Raw genomic sequence first — 21,310 nt, 5'->3', positions numbered from 1 at the left:
GTAATAATTATAAACCTATCACAGTACATACAGCATTCTGACTGAATTGAAACTTACTGCTATCTGCCGGGAAATGACCAATTTTCTATTTCTCCGGCTCCAACCACAATAGAGAATGGTGAGCAGCTACTTACATCAAATGCTATTAAAGGACATGGTTTGTAACGTCCACAGCACACACCATCTGTAAATTGCTATTAGAGAGGTAAACAATCAGGTCCAGGTGGATGTTTTCTTATTATTCATTAGCTATGAAAACTGTAAATAAAATGTGTATAAGGCAGTTACTCTTGTCAAAGACATCATTACTGGTAGGTTGTGGGGAAGGGGTCAAGGATAGACAGTACATTAGCTGAAGTCATGCTATTCTAACACTACATCTTATTTTAAAGTCTCTCCCCAATTCTGCATCAGAAGCTCTGAAACCACTAAGCTATAAAGGTTAGGTCTTTTTCTAAATACTAAGTGTGTTCTCAGTGAATTGTGTTTTTAGTATGAATACCAAGAAGAACACCATTACAATTAAGATATTATTTTCCAAAAACAAAAACAATATATCATTTCCACCTAGCAGTCCTTATTGGGCAATGATGTGCTCTAGTATTAATCAATTAAGTTTCTCATTCCCATATTTTCCAGGTGTAGGGTTTAGATAACACTTCTTTCCAGTTACTCAATCCAATTTAGAACATATTATCTGACCCATATTATGCACATATAGTCAGAAGGATGACAGTTAATCTGACCAAATAAATGTAACTTATAAACAAGAGTATACGTGTCTCCATTTTCTCTTTAGGTCAAAATCTATTGCAAAAAAATTTTTATTAAATACATCAATTTTCTTTTGTAAAATTTAAATATGCAATTTTCCTACCTAATTGACTTTATATCTATCTATCTATCTATCTATCTATCTATCTATCTATCTATCTATCTATCTTCTTGATCTCAAACTTTTGTTTGGATTTTCCAGAGCACCACTGGAAAATCACTAAGTAGTTTTTCTTTTACCTTATAAAAAGAGATGTGCTAACACTAGTTAATTTTATATTCAATATATTATCAGTTGCATAGGAAATGTTATCAAATTAAAAAGGATTTTGCAACTTTCTGTTGGTTAAATTTAAAGGATAAAATGTTATTATTATAAACATTTCAGAAATTATATAAAGTTCTTACAGACTTAATAGCCTCACTGTTCATGAGTTGTCCAAATACTATATGGCTGATGTTGGACAATAATATTATTATTGATCATAAGTTCAGTTCTTAAAATAATGTTTCATGAACTTTCATCTGATGGTTCACTTTTGTGAAAGAGCAATAAGTTAATGATGGACATTTTAAGTTCTCTGCCATCTAGAGATAGTTTTTAATCTGATGCTTCCCTGAAAACACTTGTAATCGGCTACAGGCCAGTGTGGTTCATTTTTAACAAAAAGGGCTGTCTCAGAGACCTATGGAAAGTACTATGCCAAGTTTCCTGAGGCACCAGCTTCTAATGACATTCCTTAAATAACTTTAAAAGCATACCACTGTACTGAGGCAAGATCCCCAGAATTCTGGTGAAGAAGCTGATAGGTTCATGAGATTGATAATAAAAGATCTAATGAAACAAGGATTATCTATGGCCAAATAAACTGATAAAGAATGGGAAAAAAAGTATCTATTTTCAAAGCATACTAGGAATTAAAGAAATGTTACTTCCTAAGAAGATTGGATTGTTTTTATACAACATCCCCTTTCCTAAATACTAAGCGACTATAAATCACCAAGATATTTAACCATAATAATTAAAATAATAGTAAGTATGATAAAAAATCAAATAGAAAAGCTAAATGAAGTAGTCATTATAAAATAAAAAAGTTTTGAAACTGAAATGGGAGAATGGCAAGCTTGTTATTTGTTTGTTTAATGGAAAAAGATGTTCTAAAAATGTTGTAATCAGCCAAGTCAGAAAAATAAACATAGTCACTCCTCTGGAAGGCAAGGGGTAACTTTAATCTGAATTTGTGTTACTTAATTTTCAAACATTGGGAACCTTATCTAATAAGTATAAAAAATAAATGAAATGACAGTCTACAAACAATAACAACAAATGGTACTAAACACAATTCTTTCAACTTTATGACAGAGGTATTATTGTACCCATTTTACAACTGAAGGAACCAAATGTAGAAAAGCCAAGAAATTTCCCAGGTCACTCAGCTATTAGGTTAAACAACACCCACATATTAACAATTTCCTGTAGTTTTACTTAAAAGTAAGGAGCTGAAACATGATTTCAACTCAGGTCTATGTAATTTGGAAAGTCAATATTCTTAACTCCTTTGCTTCCACAGGACTTCACCTGAAAACACGAGAACAGTTACATCCCCAGGGGCTGCTATGATCCACAGTGTAAGTATCCAATATTTGTTGTAAATGGAGTAAACATGAATGAAAATGAGGAATGAGCATATCATGTAAAGGAGGGAACACTAGGTCAAGAGCCAGAAGACAAGGTTTTTCAATCATTGGTCTCCCCATGTGACCCTGGGGAGAGACGTACTCATTCCTAAAAATACAAACTTTGAAATGAACATTACATCCTAAAATGCTGTGATTGCTATACAAGCATGCAAGTTCACACAGAATTCCAGTCATGGAATGGAAAAATTGGTCCATGAACCCACATTTATTGTCTACCATGTTCCTTACCCTGTTACAGTGTTGCGACTACATCAGTAAACAAGACAAAGGCCCTTCCTCAAGTGTGTGTGTGTGTGTGTAGAGGGGAGACGAATAAATTAGATAATTATTCAGAAATGAGATGATTTCAGATACTGGGAGTACAGTAATAATAAGGTAATGTCAGAATGCCAGGGGAGAAGCTTATTTACATAGGATACTCAGGAAGGAGGCAACAGTGGAGTTGAGATCAGAAAAGCAGGAGGCTTCCATACAAAGTTATGTTCCTCACAGAAAGACCATCAAGTACAATGGCTCTTGGGAGAATGAACTTGCAGTGTCTAAGGAAAGGAAAGATGAAAAATGTATTGGTATTTAGTGAACAAAGGGAAGAATGGAGGAAGAGGAGGTCAGAGATGGAGGCGGAAGCCCTCCTCTTTAGGATCTTGTAGACTTTGGAAAGGAACTTTAATTTTATTCTAGTTTCAATGGAAAGCTTTTGTGTTTAAAGCAGCAGGCTGCTATACTCTTAGGCTTTAGAGAATCCAGCTCTACCTATTGTGTGGTTTATGGGCCACAGGGGAGGTAAGAAGGATCTGGAAGGCCAGTTATAAACTCTTGTAACATTTTAGGCTAATGGGACTAGGAAATGATTATAGTTCAGACTAAAGTTGCAGCAGTGAATATGGTGAGAATTGCTCAAATTCAGGATGTATTTCATAAGTGGAGCCAATGGTTGCTGATGGACTGGATGTGGAGTTTGAAGAATCAGGAAGACTCAACCTTTTTGAACTGGAGCAACTTGGTAGATGATGGTGCCATTTACTGAGATGAGGAAGGTTTGTAAGGAAACAGGTTAGGGTAGAAATGGGGGGAAATGTGCATTGGGACTAAGCTGGCAGTTAAGTATACCTTAGTCTGAAAGGAGAATATAGTAACAGATATAGATCTGAAAGTCACAAAAACATGGGTGGTATCTAAAGAAATAAACTGAAAAAGAGGAAAACCTGTAGATGGAGACATAAGGGCTACTAATAGATGAAGGTTAGTACCAGATATTTTCTTGTTCACTGAATAATTGGCAGCCATTGATTATGACACTTCTAAAGGGGCTACTCATTCTCTAGGTTTTTCTCTTAGAAAGCACTAGTAAATGTTTCTCAGTTTTCTTAAAAAAAAAAAAGCTTCTGGTTTGATGATGTCAACTAACTGTATCATTTCCTTTTACCTCAATAGTCAGTCATCTAGAAAATCAAAACATTTTTTAAAAGTACCAAACCCAAGTATCTCCCATAGGCAGAAAAGAAGTAAAACTACGAAATCCAAAACATTAGAGCATTTTAAATCAGTAAGATACTGTACAATAAAGTGATAAATACAATTAATAAGCATCAATCGCACAGTTGTGTCCCTCCAGACATATGATCCTGGAAACATATTAGAATCCAAAATATTCATGAACTCCCCATTTGGAAACCAAGCATTTTGCTGCAAGTCAAAGTACCCCATAAAGCCAAAAATCCACCCAATTAGGTAAAAATGTAGTTTAATTATAATTAAAAACAACCCTTCTAGCAGCTAAAAGATTTTATAGCAATTCAACTCCAAACACACACTACAAGAAAAAAAAAATGTCGAACAGAAAATTACAGGATTATTGCCACAAAGGCTCAACATTAATATGTATATGATCCATTCTCATTAAACTGCTACTAGAGATACAGAGATATTAGTACTTTTAGTTCAGTTATGATTAAGTACACTGCCTTCTTAAATGCCACTTAAATAGTATGGGCTTAATCCATAGAGCCTCATACCAAGAAAACAATATTTCATGAGCTTCCAAATAATGTTCAATTTTGGTGTGACTTTAACAGAAAAAAAAAACAGGAAAACCAGGAATAGAGGAGCAATAAAAAGATTTCTTAAGAAATTGATCTTAATGTAAACATTGATGTTAATGTAAACAATAACCATTAAATACCCTGCTTATTTCATATAGCAACAGGAATGATTACAAACAAACATTTGTAAAACTTTGTAACAAATGCTATCTAACAAATTGCTTAAACGCATTTAAGCAATATTTCAAGGAAGGGTTCAGAGGGAAAAAAACACTTTGGTAAAGGTTTTGTATCTGATTTAGGTACTGTTATAATAATTATATCAGGGATGAATGTGATAATGATCACAATTGCTCTAAAAAATTAAGGTCTGGCTTCGCAATATTGCATAAGCAGAACTGTTTGAGTCTCAAGGAAGAATCATTTGATTTACAGCCTTCTAAAGGTTTTGGGGGATTTAGCTACTGGTTAAGAGTTGACTAAAAACAACAGTGGAATTACATCCCATTTTTATTTATGTCTGCTAAATAGCCAGCTTATGATTTAGGAGATCTCAACTCATGGGGATTAGAAATCTTCATTGATCAAAAAAGCAATAGCAATAACAATAATAATAATACAATTTTGAAACTGCAACTTCAAAGTTTCCTGACCATAACTCTTACAAACAAATAACCAAAATATCTGGGTGTTAATTTAATTGGTGTATATATGCCAATATAAATTATAGGTACATTATATCAATATTCTTTAGACTTCTGAAAGTCTTTTGTAAAAATCCATCTCTGTATCTGACACAGGCCTGAAAAGATACGTTTTTTATAAAGCCCTGTGACAGTTCTAAGTTCTAAATACCTGACGTTTTAATCCAATGTAGTATTCTGCTTGATTGAGTACTGAGAAGAGAGTTAAGAAAAGATTCTAAGCTATAGATAACTTTAGAACATTTATTTTAAAACTGCCTTGTCAGTAAAAGGACTAGTTTGGTAATTTGGTCTCTGGCATTCTCAACAAGGATAGCATAATTGAAGTTACCAACCTTCAATTATTACCTGACTAATAGCATCCCAAGATAACGGAGATGTCTCCAATGCATTCAGTCAGATAATCAATAAATTTTAACTCATAATAAAATTAAAATATTAATAGGCAACCTTTATAAATCAAGTGACTAACTAGCTGCTGTGGGAAAGGGAAACCAATGTTTCTCCAATGATTTCTCGAAATGTGTTAGGCACTGTGATAGGTACTTTACTAAAGTTACTATATTAATCCTTATAACAATTTCAAGAGCTAAGCACCAACTTTCTGTATTTTCTGTAAGGAAATTAAGACTAGTGCACAGTACAGTCAAGATTCAGATGCAAGTCTGTTCAGCACTCAAGTTGTGCTCAGTTGGCTACCCGCAGGCTGCAGCGATTACAAAGTCATTTGCCCTAGCCTCAAGGAGTTTCCAGTCAGAACGGGGAAATAAGATGCATCTAAGCAATCAAGTCCTGGTAAAACAAGATAGGAAGTGATAAAGACTTCCAAGTTTTCACAGAAGAAACTACTCCTGTGTGAAATGGATCCATAGGTTTTAGAGGTTGACTGCACTGTGCTATGCTAATACTAATTGTTTACCCCAACCCAAGAAAAGTTAAACCTTAGACATGAAAAGCAAAACGCATATCTTAAAAGATCTCATTGAGATTTACAAAGATTTCTGCACCTTTTAACTAAATGACCTGTGCATAGCATAGTCTGCTTTTCGTAGTCTGCGGAAAAATCTTTTAGAAAGAATATCCAGTTTTCTCTTTGATTGTTCACAGGATAAGACAAAACAGGGACATTGCCTGGATGTGATACATAGCCCAAAGAATTCCAAATATGCAATAGACAGATAAGTTATGAAGCAGGACATAAAGCACCACACGTATGGAAATTCATGAGATTTCAGAACCAACTGGGGAATTCACTCACCAATGCCTCTAGTAAACAAGTTCCTGCTAAAAGATCACTCAAGGCAAGGTCAGGTAGAGAGGCACACCACACAGCCAAGTCCTGCCATAAACAGATCTTCTGAATGGCCATCCTCAAATGAAATGCATTATCACTGCATAATTACCATTTCAATTATACCCCTCACAAACAGAGCAGGTTTATTTGTGATTCACTTTAATTAGGTAATTTTCATTTCATTTCTTTAGTAATTGATTTGAATACAACGGAATTAATAATTGCCTCATATCTGCATACACATTTCTGTTCAAACAAGGACTTTTGCTTTGTCTATCTGATAGGACTCAGATGAAAAATAAAAACATTGAGTCAGTGATCCAGATATCTTGTATTTTATAGGCAATACTTTAGACTACTTTGTTGTCACTGGTGTTGACTAAAAGCAGGCTAAAGGCATGTCCCTCCTAGGAGATATTGGCTATAACATATGACTGTACGATCTGTTTCTAGTTATTTGATCCAATTTTTTCTAATACTTTTTTTTAATTTAACAATAAAATAATAACTACCTTGCTGGTTAACTTACCAAGTGCCAGTCACCACTCTGGATGCTTTATATTTTATTTTCAATGCTCACCACTTCTCTGTCAAGACAGACAGTAACTAACTTCAGGGATCACACATTTGATTCACTTCTTTATACTACAGAATGAGGAAGAGGAAAACTCATTCAAGTCTATAACTAGTATTTTTTATTACATTTATTATTTTTTGGTAACAAAATACTAACAAAATATGCCAGAAAGAGTAGATGGCTCTGAGACTGCTTTCATGAATACTGTGTTCAAGTTTTATTCAGCATGCTATATGTTAGATGTGAAAGTATTCTGAATAGTATAAAGTATCTTACAAATAAAATATGTCATTCTTAAAAGGTTTTAAAAAGCTTGTCTTCTTAAGTAAGTCAAATATATACTTTGATTTTTTTTTTTTTTTTATTATTTATGGGCTAAGCGAAGAATAACACAAATAGTAAACTTCATCTCCTGTCTGGTAAATTTTTACTGCTGTATTATCACAAGGTTAATTTTAGAAGGGTGTTCTGATGGGTAAAAGCCAACCAGGGGATTCTAAATCTCTAATAGTGTATGATCTCAGGAAAGTCTTTTCAAACACTCAGTGCCTTAACACTTCCAGAAGAAAATGGAAAAACAACAGAGCAGAGAACAAAAACTGAATGCAAAACCCTATCTCAATTGCTCAAAGATATCAAATTCCTTAGTCATTGCCACTTCCCAAGAGGAATAAAAGCAGAGAAACTTCTTACTATTTTTGGAAGGACTATGGACTCCTGAACTCCCCAACCCCCTTTCTCACTGAAGTGAAGTAAAAAGGCAGTTGAGGTACAAAACCAAATTTTAGTGCGTAAATGATATTTTAAGAATACAACCAGTTAGGTTATCTCTTACACACAATGTATGTTATTTAGCTACCTTTGCAAAAGATAAAAGCAATAGGTTAGCCCAAGGCAGACATCTTTCACAGCAATGGTTTATAAAGGCAACCAATGGCAGCCTAGGTGTTACTGACTTTATATTGTTTCAATCTGCCAATTTTTAAGGCTCAAAACTTAGGACTCCAGTTCTTCTAACGAGTCTGCCCCTTCTTCCACTTCCTGGCTTTCAGATATCTTAAGAAGTATGCTTCTTCCTATTGAAGCCCAATATTTTTATTCATTTAGCTTCTACCAAAAACCTTTTAATCTAACTGCCACATCCCTCATCATTCAAGCAGTGAGCATCCCTGATTAACATATAAATTCTGATTTCTCCTTATTTATGCTGGAAGGGAGAGAAATGAAGGAGGGAGGGAAAGACAGAGGGAGAGAGAATTTATATTTTTCTTTTTGCCCGATTCCATATCTCCAGTAGATCTACGTAACTTTAGTGGATTTGTGGCTTACCCCTAGTTCTGTATTCACCATTTTATTCTCTCTGTTTCTTCTGGAGCTAGCTCTCTTCTTTGTGCTCTATACGTCACACTTACACTCTTTCATATGCCTCAAGTTATTTTCACAGATCCTATCCCCATTAGCAACATACCGCAGTTGTCTTGCTTTCTTTTTAAAAATTTTAATTTAAAAAATTAGAAATCCTCAGTGGTTTAAAATTGATGAACATGAAAAGAGAATAAAGCTCTTCATGAAAACTAAACTAGATTGTCATATACAAAGTAAAACAGAAAACCTAAATATAAGCTTTAGCTCATTCTACTCACATTTCTTTTGCCATCATATGCTACAATATCTCCTAACAATCACCAGGAGTCTTTTTATGATTTATATGTGATTATTTAATTTATAGCACCTCCTGCTATGAATGAATTTCATTCATAAAGCAATTCAGTGTTTGTAACTTATTTGGAAATCCCATTGAATTATAGCAATTAAGAAAATACCTTATATTCAAACTAAATCTAAAAAAAAAGTATACAATAAGTCTAAAGACAGTGCTTATATATGAAAATATTCCAGACTTCAGTATTTGGTGGTTGCCCATTTTCATGAGTCTATAATATCACTGAAATTTCAAGGTTAAACCTATTAATCACAACTATCATTGATTATCTTGTGGCATAGCTTCATCCTTTTAATTCTTTGAGACCGTGAATTATTGAATTTATTAATTATATAAGTAATATATGAATTCATTCTTTGTAAAAGATCCAAAGAATACAGGATTATTAAGAATAAAACATAAAAGGCTTTATTTACTCTCAAATACCACAAAATAAACTCTATCAATAGTTCGAAATGTCTCCTAGCTCTTAAACTTTGAATTGTCATACACATGCGAGCTTTTAAAAACATAAATGGCATTATCTTGCACATAGAGTTTTATGCAAGCAATTATTTGTTAACTTTAGTTTCTCTGATTCGCTGAAAAAATAATCTCTTTAATTTTCTAACCAGCTATTGTATGCAAACTGTGGCGCAAACTAAAATTACTCAAGTTCATCAAAAGTATTTATGGAAACAGCCCCACAGTGACAACAATTTTTGTAAATACAATTTAATTTTTGTTTTGTTGGAGGGCAGGGGCTACTTCTTCTCTCCTTTTTTTTTTGTTGCCAAAAAAACTGAATCCAAAACTGTTTCACGTTAGGTCATTAATTTGTCTTAGCTCAGACAAATGGCAGAATGTAATTCATACTTTGAAAGTTTATAAACAGTAGGCTCACAATATACCTCGTACTTCTTTTTCTCGTTCCCAGTTATGTCCAAATAAAATCTACTACTGCTCTCAAATATTTTATGAACTTTCAGCAAAGTAATGGATTATATTACATGGCTTCATTTTATAGTTCAAAATACCATATTTAGAATTAGTATTTTTAATGTGTTCTTAATTTTAAAGCAGTATCTAAAAATGATATTTCTTAAACTGCCAAACTCCCAAGCTGTAGGTGATTTAGGGATGACCTAAGCAGTCATTTCTAATAGAAATAAAAGGCCCTTTTACAATCAGGAATGAAACACATATCCTCAGCGCTAAAAGCTATTAGAAATGCTGCTTATCAGCCAAAAAAAAAGCAGCACTTATATTTAAAATAAACGACACCAGAACTATAAAAACATAGTCTGATTAAAAGGCTCAAAAGATGTAAGTCTTGTAAAAGAAATACATTTCCATATGAAAATATTATTTGTTAAAATGTATGTTTTAAACAACAAAAAACCCAAGGATCTTTATGAAAATGACTGTAGCAGAAAAAAATTGTTTATAGTTATAGAAGAAATGATGTCTCTTCATAATTCAACCAGAAATTTTCAATGTTAAACCAACCCCAGAAACAGAGCAATGTAGTACCCCAGCATATTAAAATATGACCAAGCCCCATATACTGAAGTCTTAGCAAGAAGGAGGTAGAGTTGATACAGACAGGTGCAAAGAGAAGTACAGCTTCCATGGTAATAAGAGAGCAATGACAAAAATGTCAAAGGTGTAGACATCCAGAATGTTAATTTACTAGAACGTGACTTTATACTGATTAATTATATGCTCCTCAAAATATCTGGGTGTGTAAGAAAAGTTAATTGAAGCATTCCTTCTTGTACATGGTACTAAAAGCAGTTTTAAATAAGTGATAGAGCACTGGTTTTAAAGTTAAAAGAATGTGGAATTTGCTCTGTAAACTATAACTGTGCCATATAAAATGGTAGTAGTAATGAAGATGATAATGACTATAAAATACTGATGGAAACATTTACATTAATTTGATTCCACTAAACTCATAATTAAATAAAATCAGAAAACTTACAAGCTGTGTAGAACGTTTGAGAATATCTTTTTGGTTCTGATTTGAAGATTACAAAATCCTTTTTAAAGTGAGACATGGTCAAAATAAGTACAGACACAGAGAAAATCACAAGTAACGTATGATTTCAGACTTATTTCAACATCTAAGAAAGCAGTTTTCCATCGTTCCTTAAATAAGTTACAAGCATATTATTTAAATTCTCTAAGCAATATGTGAATCACAAATAATTTTTATTTTTTCAGTGAAGAGAATTCCTTCATTCAACAAATATTAACTGGGTTCCTACAATGCCCCCAGTAAGACAATGTTTCTGGGAATGAAGAGATAAAGAAGGCCATTGTCTTTAAAGATTCACATTGAGAGAATCTTCAGTTAAATTCTTTGTAATCATGGTGTGGCCCCAAAATAAAACTTCATGCTTTTAAAATGCTTTAATTCATATTCAGTAATTAAAATAGGCTTCCTTCTTAACAAATCTGAAACAACTGCAAAATATCATTGTGGTCAAACTATTTTAATGATTTCATGAAATTGGTGTGCAGTTTTTTCCTCCTGACCATAAACTGAAAGCTCCTCTAGATTCCCAGCTAACCTAAGGTGTCTTTCTCAAATGGCAGTTCTATTTTCCACCTTCATGTAAAATGGATATTAAGAACTCTTAAACTGCTGACCACATTACCTGTCAACATTTCTGTGAATTTAAGTTTGACTTGATGGCAATAGATGCTGAGGTATCTTTTATAGGCATTATAAGACTGCTTTCAGAGAGTTAAGCTATAAATCAACATTTAACGTATATCACATTAAAGAAAATGAATGGATCCCAAGCCAGGAAGAATTGGTTGTAATCTCATTATATGTATTAATAGAAGTTAAAGACTGAATCTGGGGGATTTAGCCAAAGAAGAAGAGAAAAAATGAAGCTCAGAGGTATTTTGGATCAACCCTTTTCTTGGGAATCTAAATCCATGCTCATTCAGAGGAAAAGGAATTGGACAAAGGACTTCAACCACAATGATCCAAATGGCAATGCTATCTCTATTGTGATGCTGAATATATTAGGCCCTCTCAGTCTGATGTCATTAAACATTTGAATTGTATAATTAACTCCCTTTGTTCAGATTACCCATATAGGTCAGTTCACAAAACATTTCACAAAATACAGAATGATCTAGTTAAGCTAACTGAAGTGATCCAGATCCTATGTTAGTTGGTTGGATCTTTTGTTGTTAATTTCATTTTTAATCAAGGTAAAGCCATAAATTGGCCCTCTGATTTTAAGTATCAATCTTGTAAACTTTTTAATGTGAGTCAATCCTGAGACAGAGATCACAGTTTGTCACAAGTCAGTTTTCAGAACTTTAAGGCTGAGGGCCAAAATCCACACTATAAAAAATTCCCTGGGGGTAATGTTACCCTGAAAGAACCTATCTTAATAGCTGGTTGCCCTTTCTTCTCTGTTTCACTGTGCATCTTCAAATTTATACATAGTTGAAAAATGTTGAGAGGTATCAGGAGAGGAAACAATTTAATCACCTATAATTTATATAAACATGATAAGTACATCACGCTATCTAAATTCTAATGCAATTTGATTATTACCCATTCAAATAAATTACAAATTTATTTGGAAACTCAAAGATAACATCATTCTCTACAAAATACCAGAACATTTTTTTTGCACCCCCACACTACCAGTTCATCAATGAAGTAAGTGTTTTATAAGTTCTTTCTGGATAAATGATTGAAGGATGAAAAATATTTCTCTAAAGCAGTCAGAATCTCCACATACAGGAAATGTGAGATGAAGTATTTCCATCATTAACATTAATTTGTAATTCCATTATATCTTAGATAATCAGAGGTTACATTTTTAAGATGCAATTCTACTAAGGATATTTTAAGATAATAAGTATGTTAATTAAGATGTTTACTATACTGCACGTCCCCCTTTATATAATTTTACCCCAAGGAATATAGCGTAATAAATTTTTAAAAAATAAGAATGTGCCAAATTATTTTCAAATAATGTATTTTATGTATATATTTATTTATCTTAAAGTTTTCAAAAAGGATCTGAAAAGAGTATTAAATACTTAGATATGAATGTCACAGAACTGACAAGAAAGTATTCAGTTAAACCCTTCCCCATATTTTAAATGGTATATTTATTTATAAAGAAATAGACTACTAAATAAAGACTTAAATCATTACAGTAGAGGCATTGAAGTATATGGCATATAATCTATATACCTGCCTGATTGCTTTTCCCTCCCAAAATCTACGGGATCTTCAAACTGTACCCAGAACTAAACTAAATTAAATCTTTTCTTGAAAATCTGCTCTAGTAGGTCCCATCTCAGCTGACAGAACCTACCACCATCTATCCAGTAACAAAGGAAATGCCATCCTTAACTCTCTCCTCTCCTTAACCCTATTATCCAAGTCCTGTCCATTTTAACCTGTTAAATATTACTTAAATTCTTCTCTCTCTTTTCTTCCCCACTACTTCTAGCTCTCATAACTTCTCACATGTTGAAAATCCCACTGCTTATAGCCTGGTCCCCATCCACAATCTTACCCATATTGCAGTCGGTGTGATCCATGAAAACTAAAATACTGAGGTCACCTGCTTTGTGTAAACCCTTGAAAATGAAATCCAGTTCCCTTTTCATACGAGATCTTCCATCAATTTGCCCTGATTAATGCTACAGAGTCATCTATGCCCTCAAATTCCTAGACTCCAGCTTTGCACTCCAGTAATACCAAACTCCTTGTATTTCCCAAAACAGTTCATATTATTTCTCACTGCTACTCGTGATGCATGAACCTTTTACCGAGAAAGCCTTCCACTTCTCCCCTGAGTCCTATGACATTGCCGTAGGATAATGCCCTGTTTCACTACTAGTCTCTCATATTAGAATGTGAGCTTCTGGAGGGCAAGGGCTATGTTCTGCTCACCTTTGGATTCACCTTACAGTGCCTGGCACATAAAAGGCAGCCAGTAAATATCTGCTGAATTAATCAACTAGAACCATACAGCAAAATGTCAAATGCCCACAAGCAATAATTATATTTTAAGCTTTCTTCAAACTAAAACACTTATACCTCCCAATTACTCCCAAACTACTATCATCAAAATTAGCAAAACTCAGGCCTACAACTTGATTAGGTATTATCAAAGGAGAATTTATGATACTATCAGAAGAGGAGATATTAAATTTTGGATGGGGACTCTCTAAGAAAGAATTGGTCTAGACATAAGACAGGTTACTCTATGAGGAAGACTTTTTTTTCTCTTTTTCCATTCTTAAAGACCAATGTCTTTAAAGCACCAATGTTAAGCAAGTATTTTCTTTACATATAACCAAAAACACAAACCTATACCCAGGAGCATTAAAACCTAATAAAAAGAAGAGGCAAAGAAAAAAATACAGTACTTTTTCTGTCTGTTCTTGCATATACTTACTTCCTTTTCTTTCTTTTTTTCCCCTTTTTGTTTTATTTTGGTACATAGTTATAACACTTACCTCTATAGCTATAAAGAAATCAAATCAAGTATTTTTTATTTTATTTTTCTAATAGGTAAGAACTAAATGTAAAATATGTTGGGTATATACACAAATCTTAGAACTATGATTCAAATCAAGCAAGAATTTACATCAAGCCCATCTGGTGTTACATTAGGGTGTGTCCTATGGAAATCCAACCAAGGGTGACTGCCAAACTAAGCTACAGAAGACAACCCAGAAAGCTGGTAAGTCCCATAACATAAGCCATATTTTAAAAAGTGCATTAGAGCACCTTAACAAGATTATCTGAAATCACTCCACCCTCACAGTAATTCTCCTCTACATCTATAATACTGTTTTTGTCACTAAAACTTGGGTGAGTATTGGGCATGGTGGGTACTCTGAGATAATGGACTCAAGAGAGACTCCAGTTCAGTGATCTAACTAACCCACAAGTTAATATCAGTTTTTATGTCCCAGTCCTCACAATTTCATCCTTGTATTAAGTTACCTAAGAGGTCAACTGATTTCTTCAGGTCTCAATTCCCACATATGAAAAACAGAAATCATAATATACTTCATAAGTTCTAAAAATGGAAACTAGCTAGGAAAAAAATGAATGTGACGCACTCAAAAGAAAAAAGTAGATTCCCTGACCTGATTATTGGTCAGAGCCTTGTAAAACTAGAATTACTACTTCTCCCAATTCCATACATGCCACATGCCCATCAAACTGACTGATAAATAGTATTGACTAAGCAGTTGACCCATGTAAAGGTTTTTCAAGTTAACAGAAACAAATTTTGTGGCACGATGTATTTTCATACCATTTAACTACCTGCAAAAATGTTTACTTATTGTCTGTGTAAAAGTAGAGTATAAGATAAATTAGATTAATTACAATTTTTTTGAACCTGAACATTTTTCACAATACTCACTGGCAGATGTAGAATATTAGTTTGAAATTGATACTGAAACAAGGATGCAAAAATTGGAAAAGAGCTAACCCAGAAACAGAAGGAATCACAATGCAAGTCTCATCTGATGGGCCAAAATACAATATGGATTATTTTTATACTGTTCTGTCTGAGTTGTCTGTCTCAGATTCTAACTTCCAGATTCTATTTTTAAAATCATTTAACATTGTGTATTTCCAGTAGCCATCAAGGCATATACTGTCATCCCTGACACTGAAGATTGTCAGCAGACTCTATATGTACACTAATGATCGCAGGCAACAATGCCCATCCTCTTATCAAAGAGTTCCTTATTCCAGAAGAAAATGTCTGAAGTACTCTAAGAAAATTCATCCTAAAACATAAGTGGTCATTATAAGATGTTAAGACCACTAATACTTCTTACTTCTTTTTAAGATTATCGTACACATGTTGAATTCTAAAACCAAAAAGTGTCATTTTTAGTTCTCTCCCAAGTCATTTGTGCTCTATTCTTGCACTGTCAAATAATGATAGCTGCTGTCATTATTTTTTATATAATGGTTGGCAGCAAGTTGTGCAGATACCCTTCATCTCAGAATAGTCACCAGATAACCTAAACAAATAACTAGGAACTTAGATTGATACTGACCACTTTCCTAAAGTCAAAATAAGTACACTATCACAGCATTTGGCAGTTTACAGCTATAATGTTATTTCATAAAAATCAAAGGTTTTAGTTCTTTTACTTTTTATAAATTGTTTTAAAATAACTTTTCCCTTTTTACACATGTACTTCTGTCCTCTTCTTGCTGCTTCTGGAGACTATCTTATTCTATCAGAAAAGTTTCCACATTTATTTTTGGCTTCAATACTGTCAATCAAATATTTTGGAAGTAATAGCCCTCCAGGAAGGATACTTGAAGATATACAAATGCAGAAAATAAATACGGTTACTTTCATTTAATAAAGTTAACAATGCAAATAAAAGGATTAGGAAAGCCAGTGATCTCAGACACAAGTGATTTTACAGGTCACACACACAAATTATTCCAAGTCTTAGAAAAACACCTGAGTGACCAATTCTAGGTCTCTTGTTCTAATTAATAGACAAGAGCCCTTCTCTGCCACTATTTGCTTTGGCAATCTAAAATGGTGATATTCTCCTAGATCTAACAGAGAGGAAAAATGGGTATCTTTTCCATCTAACACCTAAGTGGGTAACCTAGATACTGTAAATAGAGGCTACATAAAGGATGCAACAGACAGCTCTGAAGTGAGAGCCAAAATATTTAACCTGCAACTCTTCGGAAGAGAACCTGAAAATATATGCCGCTTAGCCAAAAACTACTAACATGGAATTGCCACAGGCTAATAAGTAAAAAACACACAAAAACTCTTTACCAAACACTTAGTTTTACTATTGTTGCGTGAGAAAAGCTAGAATGTCTAAAGCACAGTTCTTAATTTGTTCAAACTGATGATGTCTACCCTCTCATATATTTATTTTTAAAAGATGGGTAAACTGCCTTTCTGAAGCTAGTACATGCAATGCCAAAATCAAAATCACAAAAAAGAAGAAGCCAATTAACCAATTAACATGAATTTTCTGACTGATATTCTGGTGGTGGCTAGGGAAGACTGTCAAAATTCTCCAATCAACAGTTACTATCTGTCCCATATATTCAAAGTTTCTAAAGCCAACAGCTAAATAATTCACCAACAGAAATTGCATTTAAATCTATCTTCACACTTTAGGAAATTATGTGACAGCTATTGGAGAAATAAAATCCTATTCTACCAAAGCCCTAATATTTGTAACTTTTAAAATGTAAAAATTGTACTCCTTACATTTAAGTAATATAACTTTTATCAAATCAATAGCCAACTAGCAAAAAATAAATTAATGCTACAAGATACCTTATAAGAGATTAGCAATGCACTTTCATTTAGCATATAGCCACACATACACCATACAACTAACTTTGGCTGATTTTTCTTTCTATACGATAAAGGAATTTCAACAATTGTTTTGAAAATGAAATTTTCTTAGAAAGAGCTTCTCATTAATAAAAAGAAAATGTTTAAATGTCACATAATTCAATCATAATTTCAAATAAAAAGCTAGAATCACTTTAAATTAATGAATTACAAAATATATTAATCAATAGTATCCTTTACTTACAATTCAGAATTCTTTACTACTTACAAAGCTTGTAGCTTTGTAATAACTTAGTTTTGAGAACTGTAAGAGGAAAGTAGAAAGGAAAAGATATTCTCTCCAGAAAATCAGAATTAACTTAAGAATATGCTCATACTTCAATAGATGATGCAGTTTTCTTTTGCTATTAAACCCTTGTTATAAAAAAGGAAAGTAAAAGAAATAAATGCCTTTCCTTCATAACTCAGAAAACTTTTCAATTACATATACATAAAAATCAGGGTTTCCTTTCTATATAAGAATGTAGAACAGGCCAAAAATACAAGGAAAACACAATTCCAAATTACTTTTGAATACAAGTAACAAAACATTTGTGCTTGATAACTAAACTGATAAAACATAACAATTAAGAAAAAAAACCCATATTCTTAATAAATTAAAGTATTTTGTCTTCTGTCACTGACAGCCTGTAAACTGCTCTTTTCTTACACAGAAGCAATGCTTACTACATCAATGAATGAGCCTTTATTAAAAATAGTAGCCAAAACTGTCTATTCCTACAAGCTCAAAATATCCTTCCAAATTTTCTCAGTTCTTCTCCAGACAACATAACACAAAATGCTTTCACTTTGTTAGAGAAATGGATGTAAATGAGTTTCATAAATTTTTAATTACATTTCATTTCCAATACATTGGAAGAGAAACTTTCACATGTTAAGAAAAAAAATCAGGTAGTGCTGTAAATCCACTACTGCCAGATTAGCTTTATACCAAGGCAATATAAAATTATTTCATTTCTTTTACTGTGAAGAGTCCTTTGGAAATGACCTGTTTCCATATTTTTCATCCAACAACAACAAATACAGTCATATAAACCTGGCAAGTCAAAACAATAACCAGCAAATCCTAACATTTCTTACCTGATACAGGTAAGCACCAGCTCCCAAATGCCACGTTAGGATAGTTCAGACTAGTAAGCAGGCTCATGTTTTACACTTAGAATGAACAGGAATAAATCTGTGTTGTTCTTTCTTTAGCAGAATCTATAGCAGTAGCTATACCACAATGAGAAAAGACCCCACAAACCTAACAAATTCAAGTCTGTCACTAGAGAAATGGAAAAAAATCATAAAATGAAGACTTACTGCTTGTCATGTGACTTGGTGAGGCATGCTGTCCATTGGGTGTGCTTGAGGTGAGGTCAATTGCCATATTGGAGTGCTCTCTTTCAGGTGAAAGCTCATTGTCACCTGCTTTCACAAAATAAAATCTTTTGGTCTCTGTTCATAGTCACATAAAATCTAATTACTAACTTTTCTTCATTTATGCAGTGGCATCCATAGCCCTGAAATTCTAATGTAATACATTTTTCTCGTAAAAGAAGCTATGAAGAATTATCACTTAAAAACAAAATAATGAAAAGCCATAGCCAACTCACAATTTAAAAATAAACAAAATGCATTATTTCAATACTCTTATCTGTAAAATAATGGGAATTAAAGTAGTTTCTAAAGTATCTTTTGTTGGGAATAAAGAAAGTGTTCTTTTAACATCTAATTTGTGTAACTGTTTATAATGAGCTTTTCCCAAAATGCTGATTATCATTGGATATTCAAAACAAACGTTGATTAAGATAATGTCAACTTAAGGAAACGAAATTCTCTTTCACATTATGTGACTGAAAAATTAGGTTACAGAGAGTAAATATTTAGTACATTCCGTTATTAGTAGACATATTTGTAATCTGTCCTATTCTAAACTGACAGTAAAGGAAAGGAAAAAATAAGGAGGAAAATGTTGATCTGCTAAGCTAGTGGTAATTTAAATATTATTATTACAGTAAGTAGTAAGTATATTTCTATAATTTATTTCATTTCTATGCTATTATTTTCTCAAACTCATTTAAAGATGAAATTATGAACAGATAGAAAGTAAGAGTCCAGACTTTTTAAAGTACTAAAATACAAGAATATGAAGGTATTTTATTACCAATAACAAACTAATTAAAATAAATACTTACACGTTATGTAGCCATCAATAGCCTCTGTTTCCATAGTCAAAGTGCAGTGCTGTAAAACAAAAGATTATATCCTTATAACAAAGATTCCTTTCAGTATCTGCCATCAAATGCTTAACTTATTTGAAGCTCCAAGCAGTTAGCCCATGTTGCTGCTGCTGCAACCTGTGCCCAAGAAACATACTACAGTGTACTGTATGTGCTCATTTGCAAGTCACTGAACTCTTTCTGCAAATGATCTGATTCCTGCTGGAGATAGGATAGGAAAGATAAGTGTACTGTGAGATGGGCTGTAGCAAAAAAGGAATGACTCTCTTAATCAGAATTTACTTGGTTTAAAGAAAGAAAGGGGGGGGGGGATGGATAGGGGGTTGGGAAATCACACCTCAAATGTGCCAGTCTTAACTGGGATTTAACTATTTTACCATTCACTAATTTCCACAATCATACTGCAGTTTGAGGACTTCCCCAGTATACAGATAGCTCTATTCACAATTGTTACAAGTTGGTTCATCATGTTCTAAAAGGGAGGGGTGGGGGGATAGCAAACAAACATACAAAAACAAACAAACAAAAAAACTTAGTGACCAAGTGTGTCTGGAAGATTTCTGCAGTAGTTACCCAACTCTCTGACTCCTAAGGACATTTTAGCCTACCCCAAGTTCTGTGGAAGCACCTGTTCAATGTAACCTTAATTTCCTGCCAAATAGTGGATGAATATGAATGCCAAGCCTACTTAATACATTCTAATTTTGAAAATCTCATAAACTTTTGTGCTGTGTAGTAGAGGGACCACTTTCGTAAAATTAAGGGGAATTAATGTTTTAATATACTAATAACACAAAACAAAAACTTAATTCTCAGAAACAAAAGTAAATTGCATGAGATGACACCCCCTAGCTTTGATTTCATATAATGAAAAGATCAATAATCTGACTGAATTCTTTGAAAGAAAAAGTTTAAAGAATTGGACAAGTCCTGAAAAGATTTTTACTTATTTTCCCCCCTTTGGCCCTGGTCCTTTTTGCCTTTAGTTTCAAAACTCTCACTGCACCAGCAGCTAAATTATTCACAATGAGCCATTTCTGTATTGATCGCCAAGTATATTTAGCCCTGGCTCCTGGAATTTCTCCATTACTTACTGGAAAACAGGCAGCTTCACTTCTTGTCTCCAAAACCACTTCCCTTCTCCCTCCCCTCCCCTTCTTTACCACCACCCTCCTGCCTCCCCCCCCCCCCAAAAAAAAACTTTTCTTTCTTTCTTTATGGAATAATCAGATCAAATTCCCAACTCAGTCACTACAGAGCACTTAAATTTCAACCTGCTGTACTGTTATCACATTCTTTCAAATTATGATTACATAAGACTTTAAAGAAAGGGATCTGTAAAGTTTAAAAGGGGAGCAGTTTCTTCGCATATTTTACAAATGAGTTTATCTCTTTAAAAATGTACACATTTAATACATACATATTAAAAAGAAAGAAACGTCAGGGAGAAGCGAAAGAAGTCTGCCCCATCAATGAAATGGTTATTAACCCTCAGAGAAGGAAAGAAAGAAAAAGTAAGGGAGAAAGAGAAACGAAATGTACATACAAAAGAAATTGTCCTTTGATTAAAAAAGATTCATCACCATTTCCAGCTCTGTCGGGAGATCTCAGCTTCTTCTAACCCCTCAAAGAGGAGGTGACAATGTCGGGCTGAAGATAAACGGAGAAAGAAAGAAAGAAGTTTTTTGTGTTTTCCCCTTCTCTCTTTCCCTCCCTTGCCCCCTCCAAGTCAAGCCCCCTGCAGAGTTCAAGGCGAGGAGAAGGAAAAGCACTTTACAGGTGGGTCATTCGGAGCCCAGATCCAGCCAACAGATCCGCTGATAAACAAAACCAAGAAATGAGAGAGAAGGAACACCCCC

General features: G+C 33.5%; 1 protein-coding gene across 8 annotated transcripts in view; it reads right to left on the bottom strand.

The window, feature by feature from the left end:
* IKZF2 (IKAROS family zinc finger 2) overlaps window positions 1-21,310 on the bottom strand; it is a 151,031-nt gene that overhangs the window by 127,965 nt on the left and 1,756 nt on the right. For 4 of the 8 annotated variants that reach the window (XM_071216141.1, XM_058300183.1, XM_058300180.1 and 1 more), the window contains exons 2-3: window positions 19,407-19,455; window positions 18,532-18,636 (exon numbers count right to left, since the gene is read on the bottom strand). In XM_071216141.1, coding sequence (XP_071072242.1) covers window positions 18,532-18,636; window positions 19,407-19,440 — 139 coding nt within the window. In that variant the 5' untranslated portion in view covers window positions 19,441-19,455. Of the gene's footprint in view, window positions 1-18,531; window positions 18,637-19,406; window positions 19,456-20,997; window positions 21,102-21,310 lie in introns of all 8 variants that reach the window. The other 4 variants (XM_058300179.1, XM_058300182.1, XM_071216140.1 and 1 more) reach the window with 2 other exon arrangements.

The sequence above is a fragment of the Dasypus novemcinctus genome, chromosome 7 (assembly GCF_030445035.2).
Source record: "Dasypus novemcinctus isolate mDasNov1 chromosome 7, mDasNov1.1.hap2, whole genome shotgun sequence".
In the NCBI taxonomy this organism is placed as follows: Eukaryota; Metazoa; Chordata; class Mammalia; order Cingulata; family Dasypodidae; genus Dasypus; species Dasypus novemcinctus.
The sequence above is the reverse complement of the archived record's forward strand: the minus strand, read 5'-3'. Positions and strand labels throughout refer to the sequence as shown.